General features: G+C 44.4%; 2 protein-coding genes across 5 annotated transcripts; one reads left to right on the forward strand and one right to left on the reverse strand.

Annotated features, from left to right (window-relative positions):
- Window positions 1-1,167: 1,167 nt before the first annotated feature.
- Window positions 1,168-14,285, reverse strand: epsti1 (epithelial stromal interaction 1). Of its 2 annotated transcripts, none has more exons than XM_035523880.1 (11): window positions 14,148-14,285; window positions 13,183-13,241; window positions 12,190-12,273; window positions 12,025-12,098; window positions 11,843-11,926; window positions 11,213-11,286; window positions 10,557-10,641; window positions 8,882-8,959; window positions 7,317-7,390; window positions 7,001-7,140; window positions 1,168-1,479 (listed from the first exon to the last, which is right to left on the reverse strand). In XM_035523880.1, the coding sequence occupies exons 1-11, from the start codon at window positions 14,264-14,266 to the stop codon at window positions 1,349-1,351; spliced, it is 1,002 nt and encodes a 333-aa protein (XP_035379773.1). In that variant the 5' UTR covers window positions 14,267-14,285; the 3' UTR covers window positions 1,168-1,348. The 2 variants fall into 2 exon arrangements, with proteins under 2 accessions (XP_035379773.1, XP_026865408.2); XM_027009607.2 differs by having other exon boundaries at window positions 7,001-7,164.
- Window positions 14,286-14,940: 655 nt separating this feature from the next.
- On the forward strand, window positions 14,941-27,418 carry dnajc15 (DnaJ (Hsp40) homolog, subfamily C, member 15). 3 transcript variants are annotated; one of them, XM_035523881.1, is made up of 7 exons: window positions 14,941-15,063; window positions 16,529-16,580; window positions 19,803-19,876; window positions 20,911-20,987; window positions 23,737-23,807; window positions 24,839-24,983; window positions 27,011-27,418. In XM_035523881.1, the coding sequence occupies exons 1-7, from the start codon at window positions 14,965-14,967 to the stop codon at window positions 27,042-27,044; spliced, it is 552 nt and encodes a 183-aa protein (XP_035379774.1). In that variant the 5' UTR covers window positions 14,941-14,964; the 3' UTR covers window positions 27,045-27,418. The 3 variants fall into 3 exon arrangements, with proteins under 3 accessions (XP_035379774.1, XP_035379777.1, XP_035379776.1); XM_035523884.1 differs by lacking the exon at window positions 24,839-24,983; XM_035523883.1 differs by lacking the exon at window positions 16,529-16,580 and having other exon boundaries at window positions 14,976-15,063.
- Window positions 27,419-27,963: the final 545 nt, after the last annotated feature.

Here is a 27,963-nt window from a genome sequence, read left to right on the forward strand (position 1 = left end):
CGGCAAGGTGGCTTTAAGAAAACGATATGCCTAGTATGTGGAAAAAATGTCACCGACTTTGGTCGTAAAACTGTATCCTTTGCTGACATTTAGGCTTTAAAAGCTGGGTAATCTTTGCAGTCCTGTTTTGTTGGTTGAGGACTAGGCTGCATATTACTGCTCATATTTTAAAATTATTTTGGAAATGTGTTGTACCAAAAGTGTTACTCATAGCTTAGATTTTGACCTTTTCCTTACATGTTTCTTTGGACAAAGGTCAAACAAATATCTAATCTAATTTTACAGGGAATCCATATATTTTGTCTTTGACACCAAAAGATAATGGCCTCCAGATCTGCAGGGTGTATTCAGTGGTTTAGCACTGTCTGTAGTTTTTATTATTTTTTCCCAGAATTCTTTGGTGGTATGGGTAATGTTGTGACCTAATTCAGGGGAGGAACCCCAGGAAACCCCCTACTGCCCCAGGGTGCAGGGGATGCATCATCTGGGCTGTTGGGGCTCTGTAGTCTCTCCTGTCTCACTCAGGATGCATCAGTACAGGAAATGGCCTACTTAATAGGGGTTATATTAACATAAGATGTATGCGATCAACCCTTGCCTGATTGTGATAAGTCCTGGTTCAACTTCAACATCCGTTGCATATATTATTAGGGATCACACGGGAAAACTATCAGACCCCAGCGTGCTGGACTTAGTAGGGTTTGCCTCTCTGAGCGGGGAAAGGCTTCAGAGTTCATGTCCCACTGATGTTTGAAGCTCTGGGAAAGTGTGGCTCTACAGGATGTGATGGTTGGATCGGGTCCACGCTAACATTTGGCCACACACATGCACCTGCACTCTTTGCCTCTGGTGTCTGGTGAAGCAGCCTTTCTCATTTCCATGAGAATATCTGCTAGCTACGCTTCTATACAAACTAAAGCTGAAGTGGCCGATTCATTCCTGCACTCATGTGGTCGGCGCTCTGCTCTGGTCCTCCCCGTGACAGTGGCTAGATTTCGACCCGTCATTCACGGCATCATATATCAGTACTTGAACTCTGCAAACCAGAAGCCTTTGAACTCCGACGGGGTTTTTTTTTTCCCTTTGAATTGAATGAGGAGTGTATCAGTTACTTCTACTGACATTCATTTTTATAATGTCAAACAAAACTGCCAGCTGAAACAGGGATGATATGCAAAGGAATGTTTATTGTATTTGTAATTCAGAATTTATTAAACTCTAGATTTATTGTTTCTGTGAACCCTACCCATACAGCTCCGATGCAGTTTAACTTAGACTTTAAGTGTCCTTGAGACTCTTACGTTTTTAAATTCTTAATATTTTTGTTCTGAACCAGTAATGTTGTCATTTAAACGCTGAGTAGATCATAGGCTTGGCGGTAACTGCCATTACACTGAGAGACGATGTCCTCCAGCAGCTCTCGCTCATAGTAGGGGAACTGACTCTGAAGTCTCATAACAGCCCAGTCATGGTCAGCCTCTACAACACACATAATGCACAATTTAGCAAAACTATCTACAGCAATGCAATAACAATCCACCATTTAATTGTTATTTTTGTGAACCAGTACAAAAAATAAAAGATGAGGAGAATAAGCAGGATAGTTCCATAATATGGGGAGAACCCCATCCCATTCCAGCCCCAGAGAGAGAACTGCAGAGAGGCGCAGTGCCGGCGGGTTCATCTGGTTCACCCAGCTGGACCGACAGGCCGGAAGCTCTGGCGTCCGCTGAAGCTCTGCCAGTCCACACACAAACCCATTCAGTTCACCAAATACTACAGGGTAAAACGCTGCCATCTCGCACCATCCACCACATGCCAAAGGGTAAAACAAGCTTTGCGGCCTCCTTGTGGCTCTGATCCCAGCGGGAGTGTGAACAGCCCGAGGCGCGCGGGAGGGAGAGAGAAAAGGCGAGTGGTCACACGCTCGGGGTGTGACCCCTGTGCCTACAAGAGACGGATCGGACGAGGCTCTTGGATGGAGCATGACAGAAGACCATAGGGGAGCTCACAGATGCATGTGTTGGACGTGAGGACATGTCAAGCCAGGGCCATCGTGGCAGTAGTCAGGACACTAAACAAGACCATGGCAGGCAGAGACAAAGAACTGGGGAACCTGGATCTTCAGGGAATGTTCAGGGTCTAATCAGGATGTTTGTCCTCACAGCGATTCAAAAGTGACGGGCCGATCACAGACACGATCACATTGTGCTAGTATCTCAGAAAACATGTAGACAGACACAAGACGAACAGCACATGAGTCCTGCACACTCATGCTGCATGTACTCTGTAAACACTGCTAAGTCACGGAAAAGACAGCTTCAGCCGCAACTTTTGGCAAAGAGATGAGGAATTTTCAAATGTGGAGATGCTAAAAAAGTTGTGGCCAGACACTGGATAAAACCAAAATCATTACTTAATCTCCAGGTTCTAGGAAACATTACGGATTGCCTAAAGAACTTTCACCCAGTAAAAATATAACAGGTTAATTAAAAAAATTAAAAAAAGGCAATTAGATTAAATGAATTACATACATACAAATGAACCATTAACATGTTTAGTTTAAAGTAAATCTGTAGAGAGGCACATGGCACTCACAGTGCCTCTCTCTGCTCTCCCACTGCTCCCACTGTTATAAACACATTTTTACTAGGTGAAAGTTCTCTGTAATCTGTAATATTGTTTCCAAAAACCTGGAGATGAAGTAATGATTTATGGCTTTATCCCGTTTCTGGCCAAAGCTTTTGGGCAGCATGGTGGCTTGGTGGTTAGTATGTTTGCTTTACAGTGCAGGGGTCTTGGGTTTAGGTCCCTATGTGGGCGGAGTTCTTCCATGTATCTGTGTGGGTTCCCTCTGGGGTCTCTGGTTTCCTCCCACGGTCCCAAAAATGGAGGTTAGGTAAAAATTGGTTACCCTTAAAAAATGTTCTGGTATGATTGTGTGTCTGCATGCCCACACTGTCTCTCCTTCCTGCACCTGATGCAGTCCACCAGGGGGCAGCACCTTCTGCTAGAGAGGACATGGTGTACTTCTCACCAATGTGTTGATTGTAAATTGTCCTTGGGTTCTGAGAAGATGCTATATAAGTTCATTCATCCATAAATGGTGCTTTAGTAGTTGTTTATGCTATTTAATAAAAGACCATTTTCGTTAAGAAGAAATGGCATTTTTTGGTTCTTCTTCACTGCTAATGCTATATTGGTGTCAGAAGCAGGGTGTCACCACCAAGCTTGAAGTGACTGAGTAGCACATCAGACAGAGGAAGGCGGCACCAAGTATGACACCTGCCGCCCCCGGACAGGTGCAGCCACCCAAGAGCAAGGCTGGGTGGGAAGGCCAAGCTCAGCTGGTGTCTTCTAGCTTCTGGCTCCTGGAGAGGCATAAACAGGTTCCATAAAGAACAGATAAGCATCTTGGTGGCAAAGTGCTGGTGCCAGAGGTGCTGAGGCAGCACCAGTGCTCAAAGTGGCCTCATGTTCACTGTACTTCTACATCTTACTTTTTGGTGTTCTGTGATTGTTCTTATGTACCAGCACTTCTCACAAGCTCTCTATATTCTTTTCTGCCCTCTCTGTATCACGCTCTGGGAATAATGACCCTATATTAACTGCATTACCCAAGAGGCCCTATCTGACACTCAACTGTTCCCATTCTATCAACAAGTCTATTACAAGACATGCAACTTTAATGCTAAGTCAATTAACATTATCGCTAGACAGTACAAATAAGGTTCATGCTAGTCTAAGTAATGCTGATGCTAAATATAAAATGTTGGCCTGGCTCCAGAAGGGTGACAACAGAACCTGTGAGTCAGACAAAGACACAACAAGAATCAACAAGGATCCGTAGACCACTAAACGCCAGCCGGAGCAGCAGACTGACTTTCGTGCCTCTCTGAGCAGGGAGGGGTCTGTTGATCTGCAGTACCACCTGAATCTACTGCTACCACGGCTAAATACCAGTACAAACAATAACCTTAAGTGACGATGAATGGCCTGATTGTTGGTTCAGGGATCAAATTATGTATTTACACACACACACACACACACACACACACACACACACACACACACACATACACACACATACACATTACACACACACACACATATAGTATAGATATTACATTATTAAATAATTTAATCTTATTATTTATATATCATAAAAGTAATAGTTTGGCAAATGGTTGTCACTGAGTAAATAGATTTATATTGTGGACATTAGTAGTAGCTCAGTGTTTAAGGTACTTGACTTATAATCAGAAGGTTGCTGGTTCAAACCCCACCACTGCCAGGTTTCCACTGCTGGGCCCCTGAGTAAGACCTTTAACCCTCAATTGCTCAAGTTGTACTCAGTCATAACTGTAAGTTGCTTTGGATAAAAGTGTCAGATAAATGTAAACATTAGTGATATTTCCTAGGGGCTTTTATTTACTGTAATTCAGAATATAATACTTAATGATTTACTAGATGATACTAGATGATGCCAACATGTAGATAAGGAGGAGTACTGGCACGTTTTTCCCACTTCAAGCACTGGGTGGCATGTGCAGCTCACCCCACAGGCAGAGAGCCGCCACCAGGGCAGAAAGAGCAGAGATCCTTGGTGGACACAGTCGACATTGTGGCGAACAACATCGTGTTAGATGGCGGAGGGTCTGGAGAAGGAGGTGGCATGCTCAGAGTCAGTGGTGTAGGCAGAGGGGACCCTGCGCCAGACAGATCAGGAACATCAGCTGTGGCTCAAGCCTCTGGATTTAGTGACAACAGCTCAGTGCCCTGACTGAATCTGGCATGCTGGTGTTGCTGCTCCAACCAGTCATGCTACTTACATTGCACACCAGTCGACCCAGTTGAGCCCCTCTGGCAGCCGAGTTGACATGAGCAGGAGGAGATAGCTCCCAGTCATAGTGGGGCAGAGCCAAGTGCGTGAGTTCTGGTTTGCACATATGCAAGGTGTGTGCATGCTAGGTTTGCAGAGGCCAGAGCCGTGTTTGCTGTCAAGAAGAAAACGCCAGGCTTAGACAAGTCAAGCAGAGGCATACTGCCAGGGCTCCGATGCAGTGTGGGGAACCGCCAGCTCTGGAGGAGCTGAACACACATTGTCAGAGTCAGCTGGAGGAACTCTAGGGGCAGGGGACACTGTCATATCAGCAACGTGAAGCTACCAGTGCTGGAGGAGTTGAACACAGAGTTGGTGCTGGTTGGCACATCCCTGAGGTCAACAACAGACAGCCGAGTTCCTCAGTGAGCTGCACAGCTTCCTGGGTTTGGCTTCATACCACCAGTGTTGCGTGCATGGGTTTGCCGACAGCCACACTCCTGCCCACGCTCACAGCAGAGGGTCCCAGTGCGCTGAGGAGGAGGGGAACGCATGGGGCTGTACAGGGGCTCCAGCAACACGTGCATCATCGCCGGCTCAAAGGTACGTGACAGGATGGGCAGAGCTGGCTTGAGCAAGCCAGAACAGGACTGTATGCTGAAGATGGACGTGTTGTGGTGGCGTCACGCTATTTCTGCTCTTATCTCTACGGTGTCCTTTCTGTCCTGCGTACCGATCATGCCTCGCTGACTTGACTGATGCGGTTCATAGAGTGCAAAGATCAGGTGGTGTTTGGGAGAAATGCTGAGGTGACGTTGCCAGTGATTCTTATGGCTGATCTTCTTGTCTGGATGTAGAACGGCCCCGATCGGTGCACGGTGGAGAGGGGCTGCCACAGTAATCACAGGCCCCACAGATTCTCTGCTCCAGCCTGCCTGTGAGATGACCTGGGCCCCTGTTCCAGGCCAGATGTCAGGAAGCCCTGTGTCCTCATGGCCATGTGTTAGTTCACAACATGACCAGAGGGATGTATGGTTCCAGACCAGAGCACGGCCATGACAGCGTAGCAGCTAGTGGAGGATATCTTCTGCCATGTTGGAGTGCCTGAGGAGTTCCACAGAAACCAGAGGCACAACTGAGAGTCAGCAGTTATGGTTTAGGTCTGCAGTCTGGTCCTGCTTGCATGCCGGTCCACCGAGTCAGCTGGGTCGACCCCCAAGGAGCTCATGTCTGGTCGTGTGACAGGGTCAGGGGAGAACAGCAGGCCCAGAGAGGGGTTCAGCAGGAACCGTGCCATAGCCTGCACAACATGCACCACCTCGCCAGAAATCATCAAGGCAGCGTCAGAGTTCGCTAGAAGCAAGCCCAGGAAACACTCTGCCAGGCACTGCTGTTCTCGTCAGGGATGCAAGTGTGGATGTACATCCACAGCCACAGGAGGCCTGGGCCACAACACGCCCATGAGCCTTATGCTTCCTCATGCTCGCTGTTTTGCTCCCTCCCCAATCTTCCTGTTGTTGTCCATGTTGTTAAATATAAGAATGCAACAATATATATTTCATCATTTTTTCTGTTTTTTCTATTTAGAAAGACTAACATATATGATTTGTCTGATGCTGGTAAGAATTTTAAATCTAAATCTGTGTCTGAAGACCGCATGTCTACAAGTAAAGACAGAGCAGCTTGTCGCTACCTTAAACAGAGCAGCCTGTTTTTCTAGCTACCTCTGCAGAAGCGTTCGAGCATCATACTAGCCAGACTGCTGTCAAATAAGGCATATCCGTTCAATTATGTCAGGTAACTTTTCCTGCTTTTCCTTTGGGATGCAAGCCAAACCGATGTCAGACATGCCGGTTACTGTCTGAACTGCCCTCCTCTCACTGAATGCACCCAATGCCACTCTATGCATTCCGCGGCCCTAACACGGTGTCTCGGTGTACTGCACTTCTGTTGTTGTTGAAGAGGATTTAGACTTTTTATTTACACAGCATGCTACACAGCGGAGCGGTTCCTGACAAAGACTGAGGACAAGAGGTCGAGTTCTGCACAGTCTCATTCACACACAGCTACAAATTACAGTTTAATGTGAAAAGACACCACAAAGGAAACAATTACAGATGTACTTTGCAATGCAGAAGACTAAACACGTGCCATGGCTGACACATAAAACTTCCTCACCCTCCTCCTCCTCCTCCTCGGCACGATCAGGCCCGGGTGATAGGGCAGGGTCCTGTGGTCTGTGTGCCTGCCAGACGTTACCACCCTCCACGGGACGCGGCGGGGACTCAGACGCTCTACCTGATCCTCTCGCCTCCAGTCTGTCTAGGAACAGTGAGTTCACCCTGAAGGAAGCCATATATCACCATCAAAACAACCTTTCAGATACACCGATACATCACAGTGTTATTGTGTAGTCGTCTGTGACGCTGTGGATCACTTATTGACCCTGATGTTCATGCCTCTGTAATGTTCTTTCAGAATTAGGTGTGCGTACCGCAAACGCTCACTTTCCATTTGCCTCTCCCTCGTGTCCTCCTGTTGGCTTTGTTTTTCCTCCAAAATTTCACCCTGGAAACGATACATTTATGGAAATTAATCCTTAATGGGAAACGTCACCTCTGGCTGTAGTAGGATGTTGCATGAGAAACTTTGGACCATCAGCTAATTACAGCCACTATATTTACTTATTTATTCAGTTCATGTAAACAAATAATGTCATATATCTATAACTACACAGATCCCAACAGGGACAGAGATGATGGAGAATTCCACCCACCCACTACACAGATCACTGCAGGGACGGAGGTGATGGAGAACTCCACCCACCCACTACACAGATCACTGCAGGGACGGAGGTGAAGGAGAACTCCACCCACCCACCACACAGATCACTGCAGGGACGGAGGTGAAGGAGAACTCCACCCACCCACCACACAGATCACTGCAGGGACGGAGGTGATGGAGAACTCCACCCACCCACCACACAGATCACTGCAGGGACGGAGGTGATGGAGAACTCCACCCACCCACTACACAGATCACTGCAGGGACGGAGGTGAAGGAGAACTCCACCCACCCACTACACAGATCACTGCAGGGACGGAGGTGATGGAGAACTCTACCCACCCACTACACAGATCACTGCAGGGACGGAGGTGAAGGAGAACTCCACCCACCCACTACACAGATCACTGCAGGAACGGAGATGATGGAGAACTCCACCCACCCACTACACAGATCACTGCAGGGACGGAGGTGATGGAGAACTCCACCCACCCACTACACAGATCACTGCAGGGACGGAGGTGAAGGAGAACTCCACCCACCCACTACACAGATCACTGCACGGACGGAGGTGAAGGAGAACTCCACCCACCCACTACACAGATCACTGCAGGGACAGAGGTGATGGAGAACTCCACCCACCCACTACACAGATCACTGCAGGGACGGAGGTGAAGGAGAACTCCACCCACCCACTACACAGATCACTGCAGGGACGGAGGTGATGGAGAACTCCACCCACCCACTACACAGATCACTGCAGGGACGGAGGGGTCCTCTGGGTAGCAGGGTGCTCCAGCCATGCTGCAGGAATGAATTCTTTTACAGGTCTTTTCTCCCTGCAGCCACCAGTCTGTACAACTCTGAACTCTAACTCATCTATTTGGACTTCTGCACTGCACATTATTCCTGCTTATTCTGTACCAGTCATGATATTTTTAACATTACTGTCATTTACAGCATCTTTTGGGTCCTTATTACTGTAGAACAATACTGTAACACTAACTGTCGCACCAACTGGACCCTTACTGCAGTATTTGAAGTATGTATATATGTATATGTTGAATGCATATACATGCACGCACATCATGTAGATATATTTATACTGTGTAGTATTTCTGAACAAGGTTTGTATCTCATCTTTCTCATCTCATCTTATCTAATGTTTTCTGATCTTATCTTATGTCAGGGCCAAACTGTGTTAGTCCTGCTCCTTCTCCTTTGTTTTATTAAAGTGTTGCTGTGCAGATGTGTTCCGTTTACACTGTGCAGTACCTTTCTCCGCTGGTCATCTTTCTTTCTCTGGAGGGCTGCCAGCTCTTCAGTCCCCTCCCTGTGCTTGTGCCCCCGGGCCTGCGGACCAGAGACCACAACTGGGTGTCAGGTCAGTGCCACAGTGGCCACACATCCCTGCTACAGGTGGCCTACATGGCAGGATCAGTGTTAGCTGCTTTTTCGTGACGTAACCTTTGGTTTCTCTGCAGAATGAGGTGCTTTGAAGGAGAGGCGGGGCAGGGACAATGAAGAGAGCCTTTGTGTGTTTGGTCAGACGGCCCGGGGACAGCGGGCAGGGGCTCGGGTATGTGAAGCGGCCTGAGAGCATGGGGAGTAGGTGGGATGACCTGGGCCTGGCACCGTGGGAAGCCCACACAAAGGATCCTTTGCGCAAACAGAGGATATGGGGGAGATTAATCTATCTTGTGGAACCATCACTGAAACCATAACAATCCTCGGTGGCCACAAAACCACATCAAGACCCAATCTTTCCACAAACACTTTGATCGGCAGGCCTATGACATTTAGGTTGGAGCATTTCAGTACTTTGCCTGGAGACGCTCCAGATACTTAAATCAATACACTGTGAAATATGACTCAGAAAGGTCTCTTCTTCTAGAAAACGGACAGAACCATTGCACCAGTGCTGACGCATAATAACTGTCCAGATCTATTCCTTTAGCATTAAGAAATGTTATGTCTAATAGAGTGCTTTTCTTTTGGAGACATAGAAAGGTAATCCCTGGATGTTCAGGGAAGCAGATCTAGCAGGCTTCAGACACAGCCAAACCTTTCTTTGCTCACCACAGGACCTGCGAATACAATGTCACATACAGTGGCTCCTACAATAAGTCATCCAGGCCTTCAGCTTCCATGACTCAGTCTTCTGCCTGTAAAATCACCCCTGATCAAAACAAACCAAATTAATTATTGTATCCCTGCAGACATTACAGTTAAACTCCATAAACAACACTTGTCATTTCTCTGCAAGAACTTAATACCCTGACAACTAAACTAAGTTAGTTCAATATTTTAAGTAATATATACTTGACTTATTTCCTGCTCCCCGTCAGTTCATGCATATTTCAGCAAGTTACTCTGACGTGATGCAGTTCCAGTGACTCTGGAGGCGAGATCCTGCCTCCCTCATACATCCTCTTACACTGCTTGTGTTGTTGGTTAAAACTTGGACACTGTCCAGGTACTTTCACCAGATCAATGCAGGTTATTCCACACCAGTCTGTCAAACTTTTCCTCTGCGCTCACACAACCTCTTTTGTGGGCCGGGCTTGCCGTGAACTCTGGGAAGTCCCCTGAACTCACTTTGCCTCTCTGCGCAGAAGCGTATTCTCAAAGTCTGTGTTTACATTTTGGAAGAGTCAGTGGTGGACTCGGATGGCTGTCTCTGATGTGCGGGTAATGAGGAGGTAATTCAGGGGTGGCAGGCGAGGGGAGGGTCAGACTGAGCACCTCTGCAGTTTTGCTCTACTCTGCGCTTGGATGCGCCATGCTGATGGAAGACCTCTGTTTACTCTAAAAACACGTATCAAAGTCAGATCAATTGGTGTGAATTAGCCCTGGGCCGAGGGCTGCAACCTCAGTGCCACAGCTATGCAGTCAAGGCATGAACCCAGGCCTCTTAAACACACAGAGCATTCTTTAGCTGCCATCTTACCCAAGATGACGTCGGTTTGGAGTTGCTTGTTGCCATAGGAACTGAGCTGGACCTCTCAAACCTTTGAAGAAACTCTTCTTTTCTCCTGCAGGATGTAAAGTTGTGCCCATGACTAATGTTCTAACTGGTAAGAACATTACATGACACTTACACATGTCCACTCTTATTGTGCTCAGTTTATGTATACTGATACAATACATACAATACATGTATACAATACACAATACAAAACAAGTCCCAATCATAAAAGTGCTGAATTTCAAAATGTGTTTTCATTCCTGGCTAAAGCTTTTGGAACAAATTAGATATGTCAAATGAAAAATGACAAATAAATTGTAGATACTGAAAGTGGCTTCAGATGAGCACACTGCACTGGCATGTGATGGCTGGTTGGGTTCGACAGTTCAGAACATTTTCCTGAGCAGTAAATGGTACTTGAGTGATATTTCAGACCTCTTCCTTCCGCTTTTTAATTGGCCTCGCTGCTTCAGTGCAGCTGTTTTCTACTGAAGCTGCTGTAATGGAAACTGCTGCAGTGGTTCTTAGAAACTATGCTCTGGGTTTTGTTGGTGTTTGGTCAGATCCAGCACTGCTGCGCTGAGCATTCGCACCTCCATGGATGGCTGTCAGTCACTAATGAGAATATGTAGATATACCTTTGCAGATCAGCTTGGTACTGCTCCCTTCTCTCTTCTTCCTGCTGCTTTTTCTTCATCTCTAACCTGTTGGCCTGCAATGCAATTTCCAGGCTTAACTGTCTTATCTGTCTTCCGGTTATTGTACTTAAAATTTATTTTCACCATATGCATAAGTGTATAGAATTTTAATTTTATCACAAAGCGGAAATTCGGATATGCATTCATTATGAAGACATATTTATGCAAAACATTTTTATGGACCCTGATTCAAACCTCTATTACACTGGTATAAACCTCTATTACACTGGTATAAACCACTATTACATTGGTATAAACCACTATTACATTGGTATAAACCACTATCACACTGCTGCCTTTGGTTGCAGGAATAATTGGACTGGTCTATCAGTAAACCTCTATATTGAGGTCAGTTTGATCCTATTTTATTGCAGTGCACTTGATGACTTGTAAGTGATAGAAGCATGCAGTGACATCTAGAGTTATAAGGGAGAACTACAGAGATATCATATCAGCTCCATATCAAAACATGATAGCAATGATTTTATAAGCTGAGCAAACCTATAAACCTAAAATCTAATTATTACGACAAGAAATAGAAAATAGGAAATGATCCTTATCACGTCACACCTTTTCTCTCTGAACAGCCTTCATTTTCTGGTTCTTTTCTTCCTCTTCTTGTCTCGCCCTCTTGTTCATTTCTTCTTTTTTGAGCTACAGAAAACCACAAACATTCAGATGCAGCAGAAATGTGCATAAAGACATGGGGTGTAGAAAACTGGTATCAGTCTTTCTAAACAGCAAGTGAAAACCTTTTTTTGGAGCTTTGCTCTGTTGGCATCCACTTGCTGTTTCTGTCTGACCTCTGCTAACGGCACACCTCCGCCTAGGAGAGTGAATATATTAGCAGCTTCTAGAATCACTGGCTTTGTCATTTGCATTTCAGATCTGGGCACATCTATCTTACACATCCGTACCCAGCTTCTCTGGGGCGAGGTGGATGGGGCCAGGGCGATGCTCGTCCTGCCATCTGTCCAGATCTTCAAGCTCTTTCTGTGCAACTGCGGAAGAATGGATGAAATGAGCTCGTTCTAGCTACTCTAAATCTTGGGTCTGTTTAAGTAAAAGGTTTTAGATGAGAAACGCCAAATTCAAAGCCCCCAGCAGGAAGCCCAGATAAAAATGTAAGATTTTATTAAAGATATAAGCTTTATCTTTAATAAATGCCAATTTTCTATTATTTGTTCCTACTACCACTTCTGGAGGGATCTCTGAACTAAGCCCTCTGTGCAAAGACTCATCCACTCCATCTATGGTATTTACAGAAACTATTCTGGTACCAAGATTTTGAGATACGAATTCTAGATATATCATTGAATAATTCACATAATACTTTATTCAAGAAGTCCTCTTTATTCTTTCCACCTACAAAAGTTTTACATGGCACATGTTACAGAGTGCCATGTAGTACCATGTAGGACAGAATGAATGCCTACAGTGGGTATTGCATATCATTGCACTGGTGGACAGATACTCAGTAGCCTATACTGCACTGTAATTAATGATATAGTAACACTGTAATAGTATCAATGTAAAGTTTCTGAATACTAGATGAAAACTTAAGTGTTAAATGAAATATTAAATGCAATTTTTTAAAACTCACATCTGTTGGAGAAACTGTGGCTGGTATGAAGCGGTAGTTCGTATGATTTTTATATCAGTTTTGCATGAATTAAAGCTGTCATGGGCAAGCACACTGTGATGCCAAATCTCAGTCATAAAAACTAATTACAAATGTAAATGGAGGCTAAACTTTAACATAGTCCAGTACGACATTATTCTGATAGGTATCAATAGCCAAACAAGACCACTGAACCTGGGCCTACTGGTAATCATTATAGAAGGGAGACATACAGATCAAAGAGGCCAGAGGGATAGGGAGGCAATAGCAGTGTCCTGCAACGGCTTACTTCTCAGCATTCTGCTCCTTCTTGACTCATTTGGCGGCACCGTGGAGTATCCCTCAATGCTGAATGGGCAGAGACATCATTGGATATAGCAGGTAAGTTTTACTCACTATCTGCATCCATGTGCTGAACTTACAAACAGCCTCCATTAGCTCATATGCCAAGCATGTTCCAAACAAAGGAGGGGCTTCTGTAATTTTATAGTAAATAGAGACCAAATACATTTTCACAAACAACCAATCTGGAACTCCCCTTCGAACCCAGCCATACTCAGCTATGACACATATATAGCCATCCAGAAAGACACTGGCTGCAAAGGAAATTCACAATACACACCCTAAACAGCATGTGTGTTTAATGATTCACATCTGTATCACAGTAAAGATCTTAAACATGCTCACTGCCCAATAGGGCGTTTACACTGCATCATAAAAGGTAAGGTTTCATTATCCAGGTTTACTATACAGCCCTACAGCACATTTATAATAAAGCATATTTCAAGATTTGTCTAACATGAACCCGTCTAGTAATTTCTCTTATTTTATGTAGACAGAAAGTTCACGAGAAGGGCTCCATAATGAAGGTACCCCGGCGGTGTTGCCCTACAGCCTGCGCTCCGGCACACCAGCGCGTCTACAGAGGCACGGTGTGCGCATGCGTCTAGTTTGTTTACTGCGTTTCGTTTCAAGAGGTTTCTGCTGCTGAAACGAAAGGGAAACTATAGACGGCTTAGTAAAAATTTACAGCTGATCTCCATAAACCCGTAGTGGTAAATATTTATTGACAGCAGTTTGCATGTTTCCGTAGCCTATTAGTTTCTAGGTAATTAGGCTATTCTGTAGTTTCACTTGGGTTGCGAACACATAGAAAGCCTTAATAACAAAGGCGAGTCGTCAGAAAAGCTCCAAATAAATTGAGATTAATTACATTTGATAATTAAATAATGTTCTTTTTTATGTTGCACTTACTGTGTGAGCTGTCGCTGGTCTGCAGGCTGGGTGTGTTGGAGAGGTTTGTCGGCTCTGTTCCCGTCCGCTCCGTCGTCATGATGGTGTGGAGTCATCGTGCCGCTGCTATCGGGATTCATCGTGTGATTGCTGATTCAAGGCGCCAGAGATATGCACCAGTCTCCTCAGAAGTTCCTTTAGAAATTACTACCATGAAGTCCGACAAGATGCGACTAGAGTGCAGGTCTACATAGGCGTGTCCTCGTCCCAGCGTGCCTGACAGGTGGAGGATGAGAGGCGGATGTTCCTGGTTCTCAAGAGCTGCTGCTGTCTCAAACACACTGAGTGTTGGGAAGCGCTAAATAATGGCACTGGCAACTGGAATGAAGTCTGAGCATCCACACTATTATTAGTTATTATAGTATTATATCATTATACTTTCACCATACTATTTATATGTGATTATAGAAAATGACCAAGGACCAAGGACAAACCTAACCCTAACCCTAACTCTATCTCTAACCCTAACTGTATCTGTAACCCTAACCCCAACTCTAACACTAACACTAACTCTAACATTAACCCTAACCCCAACTCTAACACTAACACTAACACTAACCCTAACCTAAAATTTACTGTGGACACTTTCATTATCTAACCTACCGTATAACCTACTGTAGCCACAGATCCTTTCTCATAAACCTTTATTCTATAATTAAGTGTTAGAATACTGTCTGCATTCATGTAATCAGATATTCTTACTTGTACTCTACCTTTGCTTGCAGACGCGCGCATTAAGTTTGTCCTGCTGGGCGTCCCATAGGCGTCCTCCCTTAACATGGCGAGCTCATGTGCTGCTGCAGCCATGGATGGAGACCTTGTGAGAAATACCGAATACACACCGAAACCCCGCAGTGGAGACGTCGACCAGCGCAGTGTGAGTGGGTGCTGCGGAGCGGCAGTTAGCATGCGTACTAATGGACGTTTTCCGTAGCTCATTAGTTGGGTTTACGTTTAACGTGGCTAGCTAGCCAGTAAGAAGAACTGGCTATACCGTATCTGGCTAAGAAGGGTTTGGTTAGCCACACAACTGCCTGTAGCCTAGCTAATGTGAACCCGGCTAAACTAGCTAACGCGAACCCGGCTAAACTAGCTAACGCGAACCCGGCTAAACTATCTGACGTTAACCCGGCTAAACTAGCTGACGCGAACCCGGCTAAACTAGCTGACGCGAACCCGGCTAAACTAGCTGACGTTAACCCGGCTAAACTAGCTAACGCGAACCCGGCTAAACTATCGGACGTTAACCCGGCTAAACTAGTTGACGCGAACCCGGCTAAACTAGCTGACGCGAACCCGGCTAAACTAGCTGACGTTAACCCGGCTAAACTAGCTAACGCGAACACGGCTAAACTATCTGACGTTAACCCGGCTAAACTATCTGACGTTAACCCGGCTAAACTATCTGACGCGAACCCGGCTAAACTATCTGACGTTAACCCGGCTAAACTAGCTGACGCGAACCCGGCTAAACTAGCTGACGTTAACCCGGCTAAACTAGCTGACGCGAACCCGGCTAAACTAGCTGACGTTAACCCGGCTAAACTAGCTGACGTTAACCCGGCTAAACTAGCTGACGCGAACCCGGCTAAACTAGCTGACGCGAACCCGGCTAAACTAGCTGACGCTAACTCTATAGCGGTCTGGACAGCCACCATTTAACCTCTTCAGTCGTTAACCGGCCGCTCACCTTCATTAGCTACAGAACGGGCAGTGGTGTCTTCACCTTGCTGGTTCAAGTTGCCACTGTTGGGCCCCTGAGCGAGATCCTTAACCCTCAATTACTCAAGGTGTACTGAGTCATAACTGTAAGTCGCTTTTGATAAAAACGTCTTTTAAATACTATAAATGTAAACTTGGGTTAGCTAACAGTTAGATTGGCTCATTTTCAGATCTAACGTTTATCTTTGCTAGGAAAAATCTAACTGTATAAACCTCAGATTTCACGATTTAACCTAAGATTTTATCTGAATTATAAAAATGTTAGCATTATAAAAATTAATGTAATTAAATATCTATTAAATAACTATTAACTATTAGTTATGACCTAATGTAGCTAGCTAACGTTGTTGCTATATTAGTAGCTCAGTGGTAAAGGTAGTTGACTTGTAATCGGATGGTTGCTGGCTCAAACCCCACCACTGCCAAGTTGCCACTGTTGGGCCCCTGAGCAACACCCTTAACCCTCAATTGCTCAGGTTGTACTCAGTCATAATTGTAAGTCGCTTTGCATAAAAGTGTCAGATAAATGCCGTATATGTAATTGGAAGTTTAAAATGAATGTTGTTCCTAGTCTTGTCTAAAGCAGCCTCCTCACGAGTGATGGCACGTGTTCTTTTCAGGGTGGTATGCTCATTGCTGTCGGGCTTGGGGTTGCTGCAGCAGGCTTTGCAGGTGAGCTCATATTTAAACTCTGGCATGGCGAGTTGAATTCAAATTCAAAGATCTAGACATTATGGAGCCTTGTATTTTGTATAAAGGACATGGACGGTACAATGCATTTATCTGCTATGCAATAGCTACTTTTGTTTCTTCAGAGTGCTATCACACCTGGCTTAACATCTACAAACACCTTATTGTACAAGTGTTCATACATCACAACTTAATTCCCATACATATACATTACTGATATTGGCCCTAGGACACACACCTGCACATTATGTATGCGTTTAGCCTTGTGTATGATCGGAATGTTTGTTTGTTTTTTATTGTCCGTGTATTGTCTGTATTGCTGTAGTGTCACAAACGGCCTCGTGTGTGTGTGTGTGTGTGTGTGTGTGTGTGTGTGTGTGTGTGTGTGTGTGTAAGCACACTTGGCCAATAAACCATAAACCTGATGCAAATCATTTCAATGAACCTGTTCAAACTGTTTAATATATGTGTTAACATCCTTCTCCCTTACGTGTGTGTACTATAGTGATGTTCTAGCACTGTTCTTCAATGACCTGGTTGCTGTTAGTTTGCTGTCATTTGTGTACATCTGCTTTTATAGGTTAAACTATGTTGAATAACACAGTTTGTGATCTTTACCACTTTACTTTTCATGAAAATGTGACTTTGTGACACTTAAGAGCTCATTTAAGTTCAGGAGTAGACGCATGCAGTGTTTCTCACTACCCAACTGTGTTTATCTGCTGGAGCAGAAGTGTTCAAACCAGGGAGGTTCTCTAACGTTAACAGGAGCAGCGGATGAAAGAGGAATCGTTGGGACCCTTGTGTCAGTATTAGGTTCTGAAGCTGCAGAGCATTTTAAATGAAGGTCTATGCATTATGTCCGCTAACAGGTACAGTGGAGATTTAATGGGTTTTGTTTTAGTCACCTTGAAACAGTTAGGATGCACTTTCATTACATACCAAAGCAGGAAATGGCATTGGGCTGCTCTAGTGTATAGTATAGATAACTGATTGAGTATATTCTTATTTTTACAAATTTAAATTTTCCTAGATGTGACGCAATTTGAACATAAGACGGAAGCAAAATTGTTCTTCCTTCTCATACTGTTGAATACACTGAAGACTGTGGAGCCAGTTATGAAAGTGAAGGTTAAGCCCCTCTCACTGAAAGTCCTCAAACAAACCTCTTACTGGTTAATGAGTTCAAAGTTGCTATTAGACCAAAACAAACCAAAGAGCCTTTACCATAAAATGAATGACTGCCCCATTTGAAAGGTTGTATATGGATGAATAATTTACCCGAGCTCTGTCATCAGACTGTTCTGCAGGTGTCTGCCCTCCTCCCCGACTTCACCTACTAGGTCAGCGTTAATTGGCCAGAACTGTCACTCGTCACTGTGTGAGATCAGCATGGAATAACACTTGTGGTTGCTTTGAGGAAGGGCCCTGATTCCTTTACCAGTGCAGTAAGGGGGCAGCTCAGATGCCAGGAACCCTGGCAGTGTGTGGTCTGTTGGGGCAACACTATGGCTGAGAGAGGATCAGAATTCTACCTGGAGGTGGAGAGGAAAACAACTCTGCTCACCCAGCAGCTCTTGGAACATGTGATGAAGCACTGCAAAATTATTAAGTGTGAATTTTTGTAGACTTCTTGCAAAAAAAAAGAAAAAGGTAATTTTTTGAAGGAATTTGTGATAAATATCACTTTATAGATTTTTGGAATATTTGCTAAATAATATCTAAATACATTGTTTATAGTGCCTTCCATAATTATTGGACTGTAAAAAGCAGCCTTGTTATTTTATAATACTGGCAGGCTTCATATTAAAGCAGAATAAGTAAAGACATAATGCAAAGTGATTGTTACCTCATTTGTGGCTGTTTGCGTTTTTTGCAAATCTTTTGGATTCATCTGTTTTAGGTGGTCAAAGGCAGATTTTACATTTATCTGACGCTCTTCTCCAAAGTGACTTACAATTCTGACTGAACACAACTTGAGTAATTGAGGGTTAGGGGTCTTGTTCAGGGACCCAACAGTGGCAACCTGAAAGTGGTGGAACTTGAACTGGCAACCTTCTGATTACTACTCCAATACCTTAACCACTGAGACGCCACTGCTTAGATTTGTCACAAAGCAGCTTTACAAATGTCTGAGTCCAAGCACCCAGTGAACAAGCCAAGTGCAACAGTGGCAAGGGAAAACCCCCTAGAGCATAAGGAAGAAACCTTGAGGGACCAAGACTCAGAGGGGGCGTCCTCCTCTGGCCGACAACGCACACCGCAATAGAAACAATAAAGAGCAGAAGAATAGTGAGAAAATAATAATAATAATAAGAAATAATCAGTGAATGTCTATTCTGTGTTTCTAGAAGTCCTAGTCTGGTTTCAACAGTGTGCATGTGTCCATAACCCATCCCGCATGAGGACGTCTGGCAAGGACAACATGACAGACTATGTTATATAAATTAAGTACATTTATCTATTTAAAAGTGACCTTATGAACAGTAGCTCTGCTGATTACAGCAAAAAGATAGCAGAATTATAACAGTTACATTGAAACACAAAGCTATTACTGTTTTCAAAACCAGAGAAAGGAACACTTACTGTGTGTTAGAGAGAAAGAGATGAGCCTGTAATTTTGATGTACAAAAAAATGGGACATCTGTTTATAAACCAGTCTAACAGATAGGACATGGGGAGGGGGTCCATCAGACAATCCAGCGAGCAGCTACTCCCTGAGCTGCTGGACATGGCTGCACGCCAGTCTTACATGGCGCTGAGGGCTCACATAAAGTATTTTATGCCTTAATGGTGTAATGCAGAGGCCTTTAGCTAAAGCGGAGCTCTTTTTCCTTCTCTTCATTATTCATCTTTAATCCAGCATTTTGGAGTTTACTGTACAGCAAAAATAACAGTTTTTGACTTCATGGTCCCAATAAAGAATCTGTATGTCCTTTTTGTTGAGTGCTGATTTACCATCGTTTGGTTCTGGAGGGAACCACAGACCATGGCAGTTTCCCAAGGCCTCGGACAGCAGAGTGCTGTGGGAAGTTGAACAGAGCCCTGTCTTTTACCACGTATTAAGCTTCAATACAATGTGGTCTTGGATTTCGTTTCACCTTTATGATAACTGTATTAATCCTTGAAAGTTGTTAAAATGGATAGATGGAGCACTTTGTACCACATCTTATATTTTCTTTGCTGTGTTGCATTCATTTTTAGGTCGATATGCTTTCCAGTTATGGAAACCTCTTGGACAAGTTATCACACAAACTGCCAAGAAGTTTCCTTCCACAGTAAGTCTCATAAAAATCATTTAAGAAGTTCTGTTAATTCAGTATTAAATAGGAAACACTTTGGGAAACCACTTTGTTACACCCCCCGGTTTGTTATTCCCTAGTTTAGACACATTTTCAAATCTTATACCCTTAATTATTCTAGAAAGTTCTTCTGTACAAGGTTCACCACTCACACACAGGTTTGAATTTAGACGGCAGTGATTTGTGGGTACTGAGCATTTTTGCATTTTCCCACGTCGGATTCCAGGCCGTGGGTTGCGTGTGGTATTGGTGTGTAAATCTTCCACGGTGGGGTACAGGGCTACGGTGACTCACGGCTCAGTGCAGTTTGACCCCAAGCCTGAGTTCATAGCAAACTCGGAGCGCTACAAAGCAGGTTTGGTTTGTTCAGGTCCTCTTTGATGCCCAGCACTAACATGAATTAAATGTGGTCACATATGAGTTTATCGTAACACCAAGGTATTAATTGTTTCATTGTCCTGTGAATCTCATTTTGCCAGTATCTCTCCATAAGTCTCCTGTGTTACTTTGACTCGGCCACTGACTGATGTTTGTGAGTTTTTCTTTTCATTTGTTTGCTGAAACCATGAATCATTTAATGAAGATTAAAAAAAATTAGGGAGCCATCCTAAAATGTAAAGATGGGGTTCACATAAAGAAATAAACATGGCCTCCTCTCTTGGGGGCTGTACTTAAACCACACATTCTTGGAAGCTGGTACTGGCAGCAAAATAAGAGTCAACCATCCAAAGTAAACCTAAAGTTCTCAAGAAATGCCTAACATTGACTTCAATAAACTTTCATGGGCTTGACATGTCTGCCTTGAGCTGTCCAGACTTTGTTTTTGGAGTTTCTACAAGTGTCTGGTAAATCTTTTCGTCTCCCCAAACAGTTTTATTTTTCACACAATAATGCAATAGGGTGGTGGTTCCAACAAAAACTTAAACGAAGTGTGCAATGTGTAGCTGTGACTATATAGAGCCTCCTCCTGTTAAATGCTGTGTGTTTAGTGTCCACTCTTTTTTCTCCAGGCGTTCTCTGCATATTATAAAGGAGGATTTGAGCAGAAGATGACTAAGCGAGAAGCCAGTCTCATCCTGGGGATCAGGTAACCAAGAGCGCCGTGCCTTCCACTGCCAACACAGCCCCCTCGTGCAACGGTGCCTCTTCTGAATTGTTCCTTTGTGGGTTGGACTATATGAACAAAGGCAAAATCTTTCACAACATGCGTGCACACTGAATCACTGAATTTTCCAACTGGGTCTGTGGTTAAATCCATAGACTATCTTTTTGGTTTTTGCTTGGTAGTCACCCTGTGTGTCTCCGCTTTGATCCTGGCCGGTGATGACAGCAGTGAACCACAATCTCTACTTCAGCTTTATAATCTGCTCGGTCATGGACCACCCTACGTCCTCCACCACAGGAGGGGCGAGGAGGTCCTGTCAGGGCCATGCCAGGTGGGCTCACCCTGGCAGTGGCACACACTTCGTGGTGGGCATTGAGTCATTTGGTTGTGGCTCATTTCATCCTCTTGTTTGTCATGTGTGGTATTTGACTGTCTTCAACCAAACCGTGACCAGTGTTGCTTGGCTGTGTTTCCTAAGCTTAGTCAACTACTTAGTCAACATCCTTGTCAAAGGCATTCATGCTATTGATTTGTATGTATTTTGAGTTACAGATGCTCTTAATACTGTGCAGTATATCAGCACTCGTTTCACATAACGATATGAGTAGTGACCAAAACACCCAGGACCGTCTGGAGGGAGTGTCCCATGGAACACAGCTGGTTTGAGAGCATTTGGGTGTCCACAGGAGGGGCGGGAATCTCTCAAAGGGAATAGAAAAGTCTGAGCTGATCTTCTCAGTCTGTTACCACCCTCTCCAGGATAAGGAAGATGATGATGATGATGATTATTATTATTGGTCTAGTGTACAGGGTACCACTGCGCTGTCTCCTGTGGGTGTCTGGAGTTCAGGCCCCTGTCTGGGTGAGTGCTCCACACTGTACCAGTAAGAATCCTTGGGCAACACTCCAACACTACATTCGTTTAACTCTGCAACATGACTGAAATTGTAAGGCACTCTAGATAAGAGCGTCTGACCAATGTAAATATAGTTACAATGATACTAAAAATGACATGAGTTTAATGCTATATAGAGAGAATCCATGAGCATTACAAGCTTGATAACCTATTAATCTATTGCACAATTCATAATGCATAAAAAGTACATATTTTTTTCATAAATCTGGATTTTGCCTACATTATACAACCACTGTTACAGTGTAACTATACCTTTGATTACAGTACAACACTCTCCATAACTGCTTAACAGGGCTTTCATATGCTATTTGAATGATACACTTCCATTATGTAAGTGCAGTGTTACTGTATTGTTACACATTATTAGTCCTCATTATATTATACTATAAAGCATAGTATAGCTACACTCTAACACCTGTGCTGCAATTTAAAGTCTTATGGGTTGTCCTTAGTATAGTTTGTGTTTTGCTTTGAGAACAAAACAGTCCAAACAAGCTATGTTATGTATTTTGTCATGATTACCCAGCACTGAACAGCATTTGTGTGTCTGATGGGGACATTTGTCTTTAGTTTAAGGACGTGGCCTTTAGTTTACGCTCCTCTGTAATGTGTAATGTAAGAGAGTCTGCTAAATGCATTCAGTGTAAATGCAAAAACTCAATACCTCTGCTGTTCCTGAGACACTTGTACCAGCTCAGCACCCACAACCGCACGACTGTCATGTCAGTGTTGCTACTGTATGTCTTCAACCCATATATTAACTAGAGGGCAGTGGTTGTGTATTTCAGAAACTGAGGTCGATAAGGACTGAGAACTCATGCGTGCCAACACTCTGGCTCCAGTCTTGAGTTGTGTGTATAAAATGCTCCTATAAGATCAGTGTCCCAGATAAAGTGGCCAACGAGCATTGGGCCATGGTAGACATTTCTAATAAAGTGCTGAGTGTGTGTGGGGTCAAGGAAGCTGTTTCTCATATAGAGGTCAGTGTATGCAGAGGTAGGTGGTCAGTGCACTGCTTTGTGGGAGGAGAGTCTGTACAGTAAATCCAGCACCTACAGAGTCAGATCGTATTGTGTTACTTCTGTGTACAGCCAGGCAGAATCTTTGATCCACAGACATTTGCACCAGATGCATAAGAATATGTCCTGACCTACTTTGCCTGCTGTCTGTTCTGTTCTCTGCTCTCACACACATTTCACTCGGTGTATGTCAATTCCTTTTCCTTTATGTCTCTGTCCTGCGCCACTGCTCCGTTAAACAGACATGCGCGTGAAAGGCTGAGTTCGTTTGCCATTGCATCTGCCACGGCATGTAAGTCCGTCTGGTGTGTTTGAGCATGTAGGAGCCCAAAGCCCTTGAACTATGTTACTGGGGCCTTGCGCTTGTGATGGTTTGGCACGATGGTTATAATATCACGTTCTGGAACATTTCTTGCACTTGTTAATCAGTGGCCAAGGCTTAATTTTAGCAGACCCGCATTTCAGTGAATGATCTGGAAGTCTTTAGTACTGTTAGTTTGGACTAATGATGTACCTTTTCTCATCTTCAACACCAGCTTTTCCGTTACGACGTGCACTGGCCACAACCCTGGATAATCAGAAGCTGTAATCAGCCAAGCAGCTAAAAAAAAAATGCCGCCAATCTTTTATAAAGCTAAAGCTTTGTGTGAAAAAAGTGATATGGGACACTAAATTTGACGTAGAGTCTGAGGAATGGTTGGCATGTACGGTGCGTCCCAGCTCGTGGTGTTGTACCGTATGGCCACTAGATGGAGCTGTGCGCTTTTTACACGTGCCACGTGTTTTCTCTCTGCAGTCCTACAAGCACAAAGATGAAAGTGCGAGAGGCCCACAGGAGGATCATGGTCCTGAACCATCCAGACAAAGGTTAGCTCACCTTAACCTCATTGACGCTGTTTGGTTTGCCGTCTCTCATATTAATTTTGTGGTTTTTGTCTCTCTTGTATTGTTTGAGTATTAGTTGTTCAGCATTTATTCAGCATTACAGAATTAAATTATTAGAGCCCCATAAGGAATGGACATGAGACTCTCTCCACCTGTCTGTTGGATTCTTATATTCATCCTCCTCCTCCTCCTTCACCAGGGTATAACCTTCGCTTTCCCAGTAACCACATTTGATTCACCTTGACCTGTTTTTATCTGTTTAATTCCTTGATTTTAGATTTTGGTTGCCAGTATTGGCACTAAATACTGGTCAAATGGTCATTCCTGTTAACAGTGCAGGCGCATGGTTTATACTCCCCATGTCCTCTTCAGGTCCTGTTTTGAATGCAGGTCAGTTACAGCATGATGGGAATGAAAACGTGTCCACTCCCACAGAACTGGAAGTGAGAGAGTGTGAGACATAATACCTGCTTTGCATCCATTGTCTACTTTTCTTCAAATGACACATTTCACATTTATCAAAAAAAGATTTATCACAATGCAGTAATTACTGAATGATTCCCTCTTGCATATCCTGACCATCGTTTAGCAGATATGTTAACTAACATTCGTAAAGGACAAGGTTTCACAGTCACTTACTTCACCCAGTTTTCCATGGGGCTCTGGCGAGTCCATGGCATTTGCATGTTAAAGACGAATCTTAAAAATTTGTGGTTGATTGTCTTGGCTTCCTGAATGTACTGGACTGTTTTCTCCACTTGATTAGGAGACTTGTCTCACTGAATGAACTCCACACAGTCAGGTGTTTTTTTTTTCCCGTTACATTATTAGGCCCCACAGGTGCTCACTGATCTAGCTTTGTTTTCTTGTTCAAGGTTAATGGCCTCCCCTCCTATCTCTTGCTTTTCCCTATCCTACCTACATTTCTCCCTGTGTGTGTGTGTGTGTGTGTGTGTGTGTGTGTGTGTGTGTGTGTGTGTGTGTGTGTGTGTGTGTGTGTGTGTTTCTACCAGCCATTCCGCTGCTCCTTCAGGCAACTTTAACTCAATGTGAAATAAACCGTGTGCTCCACGATGCCTGTCTGTGGACGATGGGGCTTCTACCTGTGAGGAGAGAGAGTGATGGAGAGAGAGAGAGAGAGAGAGAGAGCAACAGACAGTGAGCAAGAGAATTTCTCCTTGTTTATTTCTCTGAGGGGAAATATTGCTTATTAAAACATTACCTCTCATCACATGCAGGAGATTTCCTGCTAGGAGACGTTGGATGCTGTGGCTTCTGTACTGACCTCCTTAAGAGACACAGCAGGGCTGGAAATGATCGTCTCAGTCAGCCCATGAAATTACTCTGTTACTCTATTACTCTGTTACTCTGTTACTCTATTACTCTGTTACTCTGTTACTCTATTACTCTATTACACTATTACTCTGTTACTCTATTACTCTGTTACTCTGTTACTCTATTACTCTATTACACTATTACTCTGTTACTCTGTTACTTTGACTAGATTACTGGATTTGTTTATATATGTTCCCTCTTGTACAAGTTTGGCTGTGATTGTGACTTCAGACAAGTGATGATGTGAAGATCAATATTAGAGGCCACATCATTGGTTCATAAAGATAGTCCCATAATGACATTTTCCGTAATGGTTGTTGGTGCTGTAATGGCATTCTTACATTCAGTGTAAAGACACAGAAAGATCATTGAATTATCCTTCGGTAACTTGCTAAGCGTGATCTCATGAGTGGACGTTTAAACATGTCTCAGATGTATGCTTGTATGTGTGTGTGCGTGTATACGTGCGTGTGTGTATGTTCGTGCGTGCGTGTGCATGTATATACGTAGGTGCGTGTGTGTGTTCGTGCATGTGCGTGTATACGTGCGTGTATACGTGTCCGTGCGCGTGTTTGTTTACATGCGCCGGGGGGACGGCTGAGCTGTGTATAATTAAGTGTCACTGTGGGCTGGGGTGCTCTGCGCCCCTCCCCTCTGGCACAGAGACAGATTGCCAGGCTCTGGCGGCTCTGCTCCCTGCTGCCCGCACCCACTCCGCCGTGTTCCCCCATTTATAACAGCCACCGCTCCTGCCACACACGCCGCTGACAGCAGGCAGACCACAGCGGAGTGTGTGTGGGCGAGTCGGTGTGTGTGTGTTTTGGGTAGGTGTCACTGTCAACCTGGAGTGCCCTAGGGATTGAATGAGGTCACACCCTTATGTTACTAAGCACCATTCCTTGTTGATGTGTGTGTGAATGTGGGAGTGTGAAACGTCTCTCAGATGAGGAAAAGCCCCTTTCTTCTGTCTGCTGTACGGTGCACCGAGCCCCTGCAGCAGCCCGTGTGAAGCCCCTCACAACCTGAAGTCTCTCAAGACACATCAGAGCAGTATAATCATGAGACATTATCCCGAAATCAACATAATTTGATGTTTCACAATTCGCAGCACATTAGCTTGAGCATTTAAGTATTTTAAACGGTTTTAGGATAATGAAGTTGTTGGCGCATCTGTTTAAGTAATGTGTGCGAGCAAAATGGCGTTAGGAGGAAATTGGAGCGTGCTGGAGAAGGCCCTCCGCACAAAGGGCAGCTAATGGTCTTCACCGCCGCACTTAATCCGCACTCGCAGGCTTGCGGTTCCCTCGGCAGGGCACAGAGTGCAGGATTTCCATCAGCTAAACGCCGGCTGGGTCACAGAATCGGGAATGCAGATTAAGCTCAGTGTTTGGGTAGAGACACACCAAACTGACCCTGAAGAGCCAACAGCAAAGGCGATGGTAGTCAGCACACTGTCACCCTTCGCCGTGTGTTTATTTACAAACACGCCAAACAGAGTAGGGCAGATGAATGCCACGCATACATTCTGCACTTGCATAAAATAAAATAAAAAAACGAAAGGAAACCGCTGCTCCCAAGAGCGTCAGGCTTCTTATAACGAGTATTTTGAGTTATGAGACTCCCACGTTTGCTTGGGCTCCTTCCTTCTATGAACGTTCATATGACGATGTCAGAGTAATGACAAACTTCTGGACGGTTAGCACAACACAACTGCATTCATTGTGTCTTAACCTCGCGTACTGCCTCGGTAGTTACGCCAAGTTTATCATAGAGAGTGATGGAGAAACACACGCACGTGTGCGCACACACACACACACACTGATGGGCTAAACTGTTTGCTTCTCTTCCAGGTGGATCTCCATATTTGGCAGCAAAGATCAATGAAGCCAAAGATCTTCTGGAATCTGGCCCGCGGCGCTGACCAAACCCAACCTGCTCTTCAGGCCACTGTCCACTCTGCCACCTCCTGTTCACCCCCTCCTCGCCCCCCCCACCCAAGCGTGCTGTGGCCCCGCCCATACAGTGGCTTTATATTGAAGGACTTTTGTGTTGCAGATATGAAGTAATAGCTTTCATTGAAATGATAAAAATACAGTTTTATTTGGTGCTGAGGTGTCATTCCTAAAGAATGTCCATGCAGTCATGATCCTGTTCATGTGTAGGGGGGTGTAGGGGGAAGGCTTGGAGTAAGATGGACCTGTGTGTGTGAAGATGCATTAAATTATTTAAGGAAGGTGAATAAACTATAAAAGTATGAATCTGGGACAGATTCCTCATTATTGTTGCAGGCTTTTCTCCTCCCTTCTCCTCCCTCTACCCCAGTTTGCATTCTTTTGTTCCTGTCAGTTGTGTATCTGTGGTTTGGTTGTAAGGCAGCGGCTCTGTAGTGTAGCAGTCTGCCTTCTTCTGAAGTGAGGCGCCATTGAAATGGTTTTCCTGGTGTCCCAGGCTGATGGATCTGCTCGGTGAGGGACAGTCATTTGCTGTGTGTCAGCCCCTTGGAGATCAATGAGAAGATCAGGCCACTATACACAGCTATTGCTCAGATTTTTTCTGCCAATAAGCTAGTACTCAAGTACCCTGAGGGGGGGGCAGATAGAAAGATATGCAGGAGGCCAGTTTTTGAGAGAGCCAGTTCAAGACTAGTCGTTGTAAAAGAACATTTGTAATGAGTGGAAGAATTTGGTATCACCAGAGATGAAAGAATGATTCAGGCACATCAAAGAAATATTCATCCAGATGGACCACCAACCTACATCTCCTGTTTACAATGCCACATCATTGCAGAATGAGTACATAATGG

This window comes from Electrophorus electricus, chromosome 2, assembly GCF_013358815.1.
Source record: "Electrophorus electricus isolate fEleEle1 chromosome 2, fEleEle1.pri, whole genome shotgun sequence".
NCBI lineage: Eukaryota > Metazoa > Chordata > Actinopteri > Gymnotiformes > Gymnotidae > Electrophorus > Electrophorus electricus.

Bases quoted from the DNA above. Each gene is read 5' to 3' on its own strand.
- dnajc15 (XM_035523881.1), top strand. From the start codon at position 14,965: ATGGCGAGCTCATGTGCTGCTGCAGCCATGGATGGAGACCTTGTGAGA. The intron at 19,877-20,910 runs GTAAGTCTCATA...TTTTTTCTCCAG, and splicing joins CCAAGAAGTTTCCTTCCACA to GCGTTCTCTGCATATTATAA. The intron at 23,808-24,838 runs GTTAGCTCACCT...TGTTTCTACCAG, and splicing joins CCTGAACCATCCAGACAAAG to CCATTCCGCTGCTCCTTCAG.
- epsti1 (XM_027009607.2), bottom strand. From the start codon at position 14,266: ATGAATCCCGATAGCAGCGGCACGATGACTCCACACCATCATGACGAC. The intron at 13,242-14,147 runs GTAAGTGCAACA...CTGCCCATTCAG, and splicing joins GACCAGCGACAGCTCACACA to CATTGAGGGATACTCCACGG. The intron at 12,099-12,189 runs GTACGGATGTGT...TCACTCTCCTAG, and splicing joins CCTCGCCCCAGAGAAGCTGG to GCGGAGGTGTGCCGTTAGCA.